Source organism: Sparassis crispa (assembly GCF_003851025.1).
Source record: "Sparassis crispa DNA, contig_000010F, whole genome shotgun sequence".
In the NCBI taxonomy this organism is placed as follows: Eukaryota; Fungi; Basidiomycota; class Agaricomycetes; order Polyporales; family Sparassidaceae; genus Sparassis; species Sparassis crispa.
In genome coordinates, this window is record NW_020939758.1 from 734,129 (window position 1) to 743,932 (window position 9,804).

Consider the following 9,804-nt stretch of genomic DNA (forward strand, 5'->3'; position numbering starts at 1 on the left):
TGGATATAAAATGTACTACAACGTCGGTCACAACAACATAACGGATATCTTAACGAGTACAACTACTGTCCATCACCAACGACACGGCATGCATGTGCAGATTAGCACGGGGAAGTCTGAGGGCTACTAGGCTAGACACGTAGATGCAGCAGGCACCCCGTTAAGAGGCGTCCCCTTTTCAGTCTGCGCAAGCTTCTTAAATATCTGTGCACATCGTCAGAAGCGACTCGGCATCGATAAATTGGCCTTACCTCGATGTATACCTCGGACGTCTGTCCACCGATGACGGCCCATCTTCCGTCGACAATTGTGAAGGGAACACCCGTCACGCCTTTCCTCCGTGCCTCGGCAGACATCTCCTCGACCTCCTCCAGGCATTCGTCGGACTCGAGGAATTTCACCGCCTATGCACTGTCAATGGCCTGCCCAAAATTTATAACGGCAACAAGGCTTACCTCCGCTTTCGACATCACACCGCTAGCTTCCGCGAGTTCGCCGAGGACCTCGAAGTCTCCGATGTTCTTACAGTCCTCGAAGTAGGCTTTGTGGATCGCGTTTATGAAAGGTTCCTGAGTAGCCTGACCACCAAGCTTCCAAGCCTTCAAGCTGAGACGGTGTGCGCGCGTCGTCTGTGTGATCGTGCCTTCATAGTTGCTAAGTTAAATTTAGCATAACCGACCAGGTACACGAGGATCAGGTCGTAACCGCTGCATCGGATATGGGACCCCAACAAACCCGCAAATCCGTCAGCGAACGTCAATACTCACATGTTAAGCCCAAGCTGTTTCGCCCGCGCGGTGACCAACTGCTCAATATTCGACGACTTCTCCTTGCCAAATCGTTCAAGATACCACTCCCGTTTAACAATACATTGGTCGTCCTTCAGCGACGGCTGCAGTCTGTAGGGCCGGTGTTCGACTTTGATAGTGATCGGTAAGTCCGCGACGGCTTCAATCGCGAGCGTCAGCTCGCGATGTCCGACGTAACACCATGGACATATCTGCATACGAGAAGCAATATTCTGTAAGCTTCTCCGGAGAACAAGATCAGCGGAACGCGCACCATGTCAGATATGACAACCAGGGACACCACCCTTGGCTGAATGGCTGCCATTGTCCGAGTGAACGGGATCCAAGAGGGGTGAGTGAAACACGTCCGGCGACGTCAACCAAAACAGAACGGGAAGAAAAACAGATTGCAGGATAGCACGAGTCGACAGTGTCGACAACTGTAGGAAGGAGAATACAGGATGGCGGAGAGATACAGGAGAGAATGAGTATATGTAAGGTGGCTGTAGAATTTACAAATATCACCTGGGATTGATCAGGCATTGGTGAGCAAGCGGGATCCGCCGGTCACATGTGACGGGGCGTTCAGCCCAGGCTGTTTTCTCCCGCGAGGCGCTATGCCGCTCTCTCTCCTGACATCTTCAAGCAGCTCGCTCTCTGCTGGAACAGGTTTGTCTCCGCCGGAGAATATGTGGCGTACCGGGTATAGCTGGGAGAGTGTCTTCAGTCAGCAAATTTTCCCGCGAACACTCCGCAACTCTATGCTCGTTCGGCGCTTGTGACATTTGTCAGATACCAGCTCTCAAGGTCTGTCCCTCTTATCTGATACTGCTCTGAAGGCCTTCCGAATGACTCATTGCGTTGTGCACCCACTTTGTCTCCACTGTCGCCTATCGGGGTGATTCTGGATCCTGTTGTACGCTTTGGCCCGGTGTATTGCGGCGCACCTCCTTCCAGGTATATCCAGCCAAGTAAGTCGCTGACCAAGTAGCACTCAATTGCGGCGCTGATTTGTGATTCGTCCGGCATCCGGTGAGCAGGCCAAAGCGGTATCCGATAGCTGTGGAGAGTTCACGTCTATTACTGAACGCAGAGCTTCGCGTATGTTACTCCCCGTGCGGAATGCGCTCGGAGTCAACAGACTGTTACAGCAATGGCCTCGAGCCCTACACCACGAGCAGACATTGGACGGTAATTTAGCCGTGTGCCCTATGAAGCTGACTGATAAGTGCCCCCGCCCCATCATGATCATTCCTTGTGTTGCAGTGGGCAACATGTGCTTCCTCTCACGATGTGTGTATAATCTCGCAGCGTTCAGGAAACTGTCATCCTCGTCGGTCACACAATCAGTCGCCATTGACATACGGGTGCAATTTGGCGCCCGCCGTTTGGCTAGAAAGGAGAGATAAGTCACGGAAATTCTCTTCATCAATTATATTCAGCAGTTACTACAAATTATTGACACTATAGCCAAGTGGTTACGGCGACAGATTCGAATTTACACTTATCTGTTTCCCTTTGGGAACGCAGGTTCGAATCCTGCTGGTGTCGTTGGGGACATCCTGTCCAGAGTTTTTGTCCACTGCTTGGGGGCTTGGTGATATCTGGACAAGGAAGAACGCACAACGACGAAGGGGACAGGGATGCTATGGTTGCAATGTCCAAATATTGTCCTGTACTGTCACATCAAGTCTAAGCTCGGTGGGTGTTCTCGAGAGGGGTCTATGGTCAACGAAGTGGCAGACTTGCAAGACGTGGGGATACGACGCGAGCCGATGATCACATCGGACAGCAGACCTGCGCTGATAAGCCAGCACAATCCAGCCAATATTTCAACACTGAGTGAGATAGAAAGTTGATAACAATGGTCAGGCCGAGGGTCAAGGGATCAACGTGCGATTGTGTTCCTGCACTGCATGATAATTCGTTGTGTTGCGAGGAAGTAGGCCATCTGGACGTGCTCTACGTTAATGATACCAGAAAAATAAACATACGCGTGCCCCTCAGATGGGATGCATTGCAATTGAGGTAGTCGCAGTAGATGGGTCACGTCGGCGCAGCGGGAGGAGCGCCCACGCCTGGGTGATCGGATTGGGTCTGGCACTCCCATTCCAGCTCCGCCGTTCTCGATATCCTCTCTCTCTCGGACGCATTCGACGTCCTCATCTCTTCATCCTCTCTCTCTTCTCCCCGGTCGCTCCTTCTTCACGATGACCACTCCCCACGTAATCGCATCTTCGTCGGGTCATCACTCCTCCCAGTCCTCAGGCGTAGTCGGTGCTCACTTCCGAGTTGGCAAGAAAATTGGAGAGGGGTCCTTCGGTGTCGTCTTCGAGGGTATGCATTCACTTTCTCAGCGGCAGAGGTTTTCTTCGACTGGGGTTGTGTGCTACTTTGTAGGTTCCAATATCCAATCCACTCAACCGGTCGCCATCAAATTTGTAGGTTGACGTTATGTGGACGGTCCAGCGAACTAACGGTGCTGCGATATACTCCAGGAACCCAGAAAGTCTGAGGCACCGCAGCTGCGGGATGAGTACAGGTCCTACCGCACGCTCAACGGCACTCGTACGTATTTCCCCCAACCCTCTATCCGAATGCCGCCTCTCCGTCATCGCACACACATATTCATGTGACTGACCATGTGCATATCGTCGGGACAGTTGGTGTTCCACAGGTTTATTATTTCGGCCAGGAAGGTCTACATAACTGTCTCGTCATCGACCTCCTTGGACCCAACCTGGAGGACCTCTTCGACATGTGCGGCCGTAAATTTACGATCAAAACCGTGTGTATGGCTGCTAAGCAAATGGTAAGCGCCGTCCGCAGGGAGGGCTGGGGGGCTCAATGACCTGCTGTGTAGTGGCTGGGTCACCGCAACCCCGTGCGCGAGGCTTCGCACGCAGGCTGTGCCATTGTCCTCGAGGTAGCCGATTACCTCAAGATGGCTACAGGCGTCTTCTGTGTCGGAGTTTCGTCTTGGACTAAGTCTCTGACATGAGCGCACGTAATGCTCGGTCGTTTGCAATCTTCTACTCTCCTGTCAAGCTGCGACAGTTCGTTTTCGGATTTTTGACCTTTTGTTATCTCCGCAGGTTACGCGGGTGCAATCAATTCATGAGAAATCCCTCATATACCGCGATATTAAACCCGACAATTTTCTCGTTGGAGTCCCAGGATCCAAGACCGCGAACGTCATCCACATAATCGGTGAGCGTCTCACTTCGAGCTTCCCTACTTCTCGTTGCGTCACGTCAACGCTTCTGGCGCGTCTGCGTGCGCCTTGTGCGATTCTACCATGTATGAGCAGGTCATGGGTCTGGGGTGTTGAGCGTGTACGCGCGCGCGATGTCACCTCGTGTCTTCTCTTGGCCCTTCCGAAGACAACATGAATACCTCCGGGTCTTCTGCTTTCTTCGGAATCCAGTCATCGAAAGTTGGGTGACAGCCTTCCGCGACCTCACATTTACGTAACATGCCCGATGCTGATCATGCACAACTAACCATTCACCCTGCCAGACTTCGGGATGGCGAAGCATTATCGCGACCCGAAGACGAAACAACACATTCCTTACCGCGAGCGCAAATCGCTTTCCGGCACAGCCCGGTACATGTCCATTAACACGCACCTGGGCCGCGAGCAATCGCGTCGCGACGACCTCGAGTCGCTCGGCCATGTCTTTATGTACTTCCTCCGCGGTGGGTTGCCATGGCAAGGCCTCAGGGCAGCCACGAACAAGCAGAAGTATGAAAAGATCGGTGAGAAGAAGCAGAGCACGCTCATCGAGGAGCTGTGCGAAGGTTTTCCGGGTGAGCTGTCCCGTGCTCGCTCGTGGTGAAGCGTTGACGCGTTCCCTCGGCTCCGTCGCAGAGGAGTTCGCCATCTACATGAACTACGTCCGGAAGCTCGGCTTCGAGGAGACGCCAGACTACGACTTCCTCCGCGAGCTCTTCACCAAGGTGCTCAAGACGCTCGGCGAGCCGGACGACGGCGTCTTCGACTGGAACCTGCTCAACGGCGGCAAGGGCTGGGAAGCCGGACATGTGCGCAATAAATTTCCTTCCTGCGCCGCAGCGCTGCTGACACAGACTGACACAGACTGCTTCGACCCTCCTCGCGCAGGCCCACGGTGGTGCGACGCCGCACACCCCGCGCCGCGAGCACCGCTCGCGCGACCACGGCGGCCATCGCCGCACCTCGCGGCAACCGCTGCAGGAGACGCCACAGTCGCCCTCTTCCCCACTCGTACTCGCGCCGACGCCCGCACACATGAAGAGCAGCAGTCGGAGGCCGGGGCAGGACTCGCGCGGCGGGTCACGCGAGCAGATCAGTGTGCAGCCGCTGGCGCCCACGAGCCGGCGGGCAAGCCAGCAGCAGGTGCGGGAGCGCGAGAGGGAGCGGGAACGGGAACGCGATACGGGGCTCAGCCCGCACCCATATGCGACGGCGCCGAGCCCGGGCGGGTACCGCGCAACGGCGTACGGGCGCTCGTCGCCGGTGCCGCCGAACAGCGGTGCGCCGCCGGTGAACGGGAACGGCACGGGGGCACCGAACACAAATACGTCCGAGTCCTTCGTGTATGCGCAGACGCCGCAGGGCAAGGGCACGGACTCGCGCGAGGACACAATGGCGGGGGTGAATCGCGCGGAGCCGAACGGCTTCGGCGTGGGGGCGCACGGGATGAGCGTGTACGACCGCGAGCAGATGACGAGGGTCGGGGAGCAGGACGAAGATCACATGGGCGGCCGGCGGCGGGGGTTCTGGGCAGCGTTCTGCTGCCGCGCATGAGACCGTGCGCGGTTGGCGCGCACTAGGTGCGCTGATCGAAATGTCCGCAGGACCCTCACTTCGTCCGTCCCGTTTGTCCATTCGTCCGCTGTGGTACGCTGACGTTCCTAATTTTTGTCCGCCAGGCTTTGCAACTATTTTTGCTACTCATGACGGTTGACGACCGTGATACCTACCCTATCCTTCGCTATTCCCAGCTCGTATGCCGCACGACCGTCCACGACACACAAAACTGGCCACCACTATATATCGCATACCCCTCCCTTTGCCTCCGTCGCATCGTCGAGCCCTCTGCACCGCACCGTATCCCATCGCATCGTCTGGACCCGCACTCGCACGCATCGCTTTCGCTTTCATTCTGCCAGTCGCATTCAATGTCGAAGTCCCGCTAGATCCCACCGCCCCCCTCCGGACGTTTATCGCTCCCCCCGCTCCCCTCGCTATCTCTACTCCCTATCCCTATTCGATGTTCCCCGCCGCGGTCCGCGTCTCCCGTGTCCATGTTCGCACGATATTTTTTTCCTTGTATACTATTTGGCTTGCTTCCGCTGGACATGGACACACTACCCGCGTCGAGCGCCGGGTACGGTGAACAATGAGTACCTACGCGATACTCTGGCCCAGTACGGCCGTAAGAAACATGCGGCCCTCGGCCTGCTTCTTCCCCTCGTTTCTGTATTTTTTGTTTGCACGGCTGGGATCCGGACTGGAGGTCGTGTACGTAGATATCCTACCGTAAATTGCGCTAGAAATAAATATTTTGCTTCTTGGAGGATTCTGGGACTTGGGTTTGGAAAAGGGCTGGATGCGCCCTGGGCAGGATCGTCAGGAACAGTTGCAGCCCGTGGAGCTCAGCTGACAGTGACGCGTCGATGATGCGGAAGGAGCCGCGTTCCGTGTGTCCCGAATCTTCCGTCCGAGTGCAGTGCCCTCACTGCCTTTCGCTGGAGGATGCATCGTTGCGCATTATTGTGGACACACTATGGGCGCACGGTCGGCAACAAAATGTGGGGTAATGCGGGGTATTGCACGTGACTGACGCGTCGTGTCGACGAATTTAGTAAATTACGTCACCGCTGATCGCGTCGCGCGGGGTGACCCCCGCATTACGCCCGCTGCGCAGGCTACACGGGGGCCGCAGAGTCGCAGTCGGCGAAGAAAGTGCAAGAAAGGTTGGCATAATGTACATTCTAAACGAATACTACGGGAGCGACGACGGCGACGACAACGTGAACTATACTCGTACAACCACTCGAGCGAAAATGTGGCAGCGACAAGATGATGAAAACGACGAAGAGCGATGAAACAAATCTGCGAATAAACGATATTCACTCCCCCCCTACCAGCGAAGCGTCAAGTCCAGCATCTGGGCCCACTCACTCCCGCACCCTTCCCAGTAGTAATATTATCGACGGCCAGCTTCGGGTGCTCCTCCCCAGCAAAGTCCAACGGCGGCAGGTTCCTCTCTGCCAACGCTCCCTTGCCCTGCGTGGTGGTCTTCGCATCCATCAAGCCGAGCCCGCCGAAGCTGCCGCCGCGCCGGTGCAGCTCGCCCGGCGCCTCACTGTGCCGCACCGCGGCGCTCTCCCCGACGCCCGTCGGATTCTGCGGCACGGCGGTAGTGGTGAGCGGGTGCGCCAAGGTCGAGGACGTAGAAGAGAAGTGCTCACCCTCAAGGACGGGCGCCTCCGTCCCGGGGTAGCTCTGGTACGGCGCCGAGGTGGGATATGCGCCCGAGGGCACCTCGTACGGGGTGTCCGCGGGATCGGGCGCGGAGACGACGTAGGTGCGGGTGCCCGCACCGGACATCTGGGGTTCGGGAGAGGGCTCGGTCTGCTTCTCGTACAGGGGCGACACGTTCGCGGTCGGCGGGGGCGGGCTGGTCAACGGGGAGGAGAGCGACGCGAATGGGGAGTGGAAAGCGCGGACAGTGGAAGGGAGCGTGCGGGACAGTTTGTAGATCGAACGGAAGGCAGACATGGTGGGCGTGGGTGAGAGAGGGGCTTTCGCAGTGGTCTCCCTGTCTGGGGTGACTTCCCACGACGCTGTTCCCGCATATTCCTACCTACCTCCAACGTCTCATAATTAACATTACTTTAGGATGATGTACATGTACATTATGCGACTCCAGAATACAGCCTCATCTAGTCTCCCAAAGCCAGACTACAAAATCAGTCCTATGAGAGGTTGGAGGGACGGGCTGTTATAGAGCCTGATCGCTTTCCCCACGAAAAAGCAATCACCGCGTTTATCCTTCGAGCCGGGATCGAACCAGCGACATCAAGATAAGCAACCCATTACAGTCTTGCGCTCTTCCAACTGAGCTATCGAAGGATTACATCTATTCCGGTTAAAGCCAATCAATAAATCGAAACTACAAATTCCTGCATTACTAACCCAACTCAAACCTGCCCCAATTTCAGTCGAGAAAGTTACCTTGCTTGCAAGGTCTTTCCAACTCCTTAATTGTAACACTTTTTATTGCACCAGTCCGTTTTTCTGTTGGCCCGATTTCATTGACACCGCCACACTGAGCGCCCCCGTTGGCCTCGGCATGCTTTGGTATAATGCAACTCGCTCGAGAGCTTTTCTTCACTCAGTTGTCTGAAGTCACTTGGTGTAAGGGTCGATGCTGGATATTTAAATTGCTTCGCGAGCACACAGCGCAGCGGCGGATCCATATTATAAGCAGAGGCTAATTGAATGTCAGTTGTTCACTTTGTTCACTGTTCCAGTTTTTTTTACTACTGTTCCATGTCGGACGCGAAGCAGTCTCGACTCTAGACCATGACGTGTGTTCCTAATGCTCCAATTTCTGGTCCTCTGCCATAATCTAACTGCAAGAACATGGAAGGTCCACACCAGTATACTAGTTTCGATCCGGCCAGCGGCCAGCCTTGGTGTGACAGCGGACAGGACGGACAAACCGGCCAAGCCGGCCAAGTGACCTCGCAGCCGTGAACAGACGCGAATTTTCTGATGCTACTGTCTGCTGATGTACGCTATCACTCTACGAGCTCCTGCTTCGATGACCAAGTATAATCATCTTTGAACTTCCCGTATGGATCTGGAACCGTCTCCCACACGGCGTTTATCCCATGCCGCTCCAGCCACGCTCCAATCTCCTTGTCGCCGTCATCTGGCACCAATGGCCTGCAGTCCCTGAGATACGCCATACGCTGGGAGTCGTTGTTTGATTTATAGATTAACATCCCGCAAACAGCCTGTCCCGTGCTGTCGGGGAGCCTGTGGCGTAATGCGACAGGCACTGCTTCCACAGCTGTGTATCCTTTAGATCGGAACCAGCGGTTCAGAATATAGGCATGGCCGTCGGGGTTGTCGAAACCACGCTTAGCACTGAAGGTGGCCACCTGTTCGACGGTCAAGAAGTAGCCGCCAATGACAAAGACCATGATGCTATACGATACGGCCGTTTAGTGTGAGCGCTAGCAGTGAGCTTCGTGCACCCACCAACGAGGGATAGGTGAACGTTAGGCTTTTACGGCCAAGGCAATTGGTTGAATAGGCTAGATGGAACGATGTTCCAGTGCTATAGATAATAGCAGCGCTTAGGAAGCTACGCCTAAGTCGGAACTCCGCATTTCCATTGAATGGCTGCACGCAGTGAGCGCTGAGGGCTGAGCAACTTCAGTTGACTCGTCCAACGCTGGCAGGATGAGATTAGTGTGTAACGTTCCCGTTCGAAAATGATGACAACCGCGCATACCCTCAGTACGTTGCTGTCTTCTGTGTACTTTCAAGCTTACTTGCAAACGTATGGTCCGCGAGCGCAAACAACACAGATATTAATCGCGGCTACATTCGCGAATTTAGCGGCTATTTTGTGCTGGCCTATCATCTAATGTATATTTCCTAGTTTTCGCAATTCCAGCACTATGCGTTCAAAACGGACGTCCGTCAAACCAATCGTACACGGGCACAGCGTCCAAAGTCAGAAAATTTGAACTCACTATCCAAGCCCACGAGTGCGCTCACATCCCACACACCGACGCCGCGTTGGCCGCCAGCACATGGATCGTCGTCCCGTTGTACGTCAGTTCCGTTCCGCAGTTCGGTGAGTTCCATTGAATCTGCAGCGCGTCGTCAATGGCAGTAGGTAAGGTATACGCACTGCGGACTCGTCAGCGACCGCGATCCTCCCCTCGATGTAGTGTGTGCTGTCAGACAAATAGAAAACATGGAGAACGTACCTCTCGTGATCATCCC

At 55.3% G+C, this 9,804-nt stretch overlaps 4 protein-coding genes and 2 non-coding genes across 6 annotated transcripts; 2 read left to right on the forward strand and 4 right to left on the reverse strand.

The window, feature by feature from the left end:
- Nucleotides 1-126: 126 nt before the first annotated feature.
- SCP_1202440 (thioredoxin-like protein) lies at nucleotides 127-1,113 on the reverse strand (the record flags this gene model as incomplete). Its single annotated transcript, XM_027763130.1, has 5 exons — nucleotides 127-204; nucleotides 252-404; nucleotides 456-654; nucleotides 768-1,000; nucleotides 1,063-1,113. 5 exons carry the CDS (start codon nucleotides 1,111-1,113, stop codon nucleotides 127-129), a joined length of 714 nt encoding a protein of 237 aa, XP_027618931.1.
- Nucleotides 1,114-2,248: 1,135 nt separating this feature from the next.
- SCP_t1202450 lies at nucleotides 2,249-2,339 on the forward strand. The gene is given in 2 exon segments: nucleotides 2,249-2,285; nucleotides 2,295-2,339. It is a non-coding gene; the product is annotated as a tRNA-Ser (tRNA).
- A 659-nt stretch (nucleotides 2,340-2,998) lies between these two features.
- Nucleotides 2,999-5,577, forward strand: SCP_1202460 (Casein kinase I homolog 1; the record flags this gene model as incomplete). Its single annotated transcript, XM_027763131.1, has 8 exons — nucleotides 2,999-3,125; nucleotides 3,189-3,229; nucleotides 3,287-3,356; nucleotides 3,452-3,600; nucleotides 3,884-3,998; nucleotides 4,308-4,598; nucleotides 4,660-4,832; nucleotides 4,888-5,577. The coding sequence occupies 8 exons, from the start codon at nucleotides 2,999-3,001 to the stop codon at nucleotides 5,575-5,577; spliced, it is 1,656 nt and encodes a 551-aa protein (XP_027618932.1).
- Nucleotides 5,578-6,930: 1,353 nt separating this feature from the next.
- Nucleotides 6,931-7,557, reverse strand: SCP_1202470 (hypothetical protein; the record flags this gene model as incomplete). Its single annotated transcript, XM_027763132.1, has 1 exon — nucleotides 6,931-7,557. The coding sequence occupies one exon, from the start codon at nucleotides 7,555-7,557 to the stop codon at nucleotides 6,931-6,933; it is 627 nt and encodes a 208-aa protein (XP_027618933.1).
- Nucleotides 7,558-7,828: 271 nt separating this feature from the next.
- SCP_t1202480 lies at nucleotides 7,829-7,911 on the reverse strand. Its single transcript is given in 2 exon segments — nucleotides 7,829-7,864; nucleotides 7,875-7,911. It is a non-coding gene; the product is annotated as a tRNA-Tyr (tRNA).
- A 671-nt stretch (nucleotides 7,912-8,582) lies between these two features.
- On the reverse strand, nucleotides 8,583-8,990 carry SCP_1202490 (hypothetical protein; the record flags this gene model as incomplete). The annotated part of the gene is made up of 1 exon (XM_027763133.1): nucleotides 8,583-8,990. The coding sequence occupies one exon, from the start codon at nucleotides 8,988-8,990 to the stop codon at nucleotides 8,583-8,585; it is 408 nt and encodes a 135-aa protein (XP_027618934.1).
- Nucleotides 8,991-9,804: the final 814 nt, after the last annotated feature.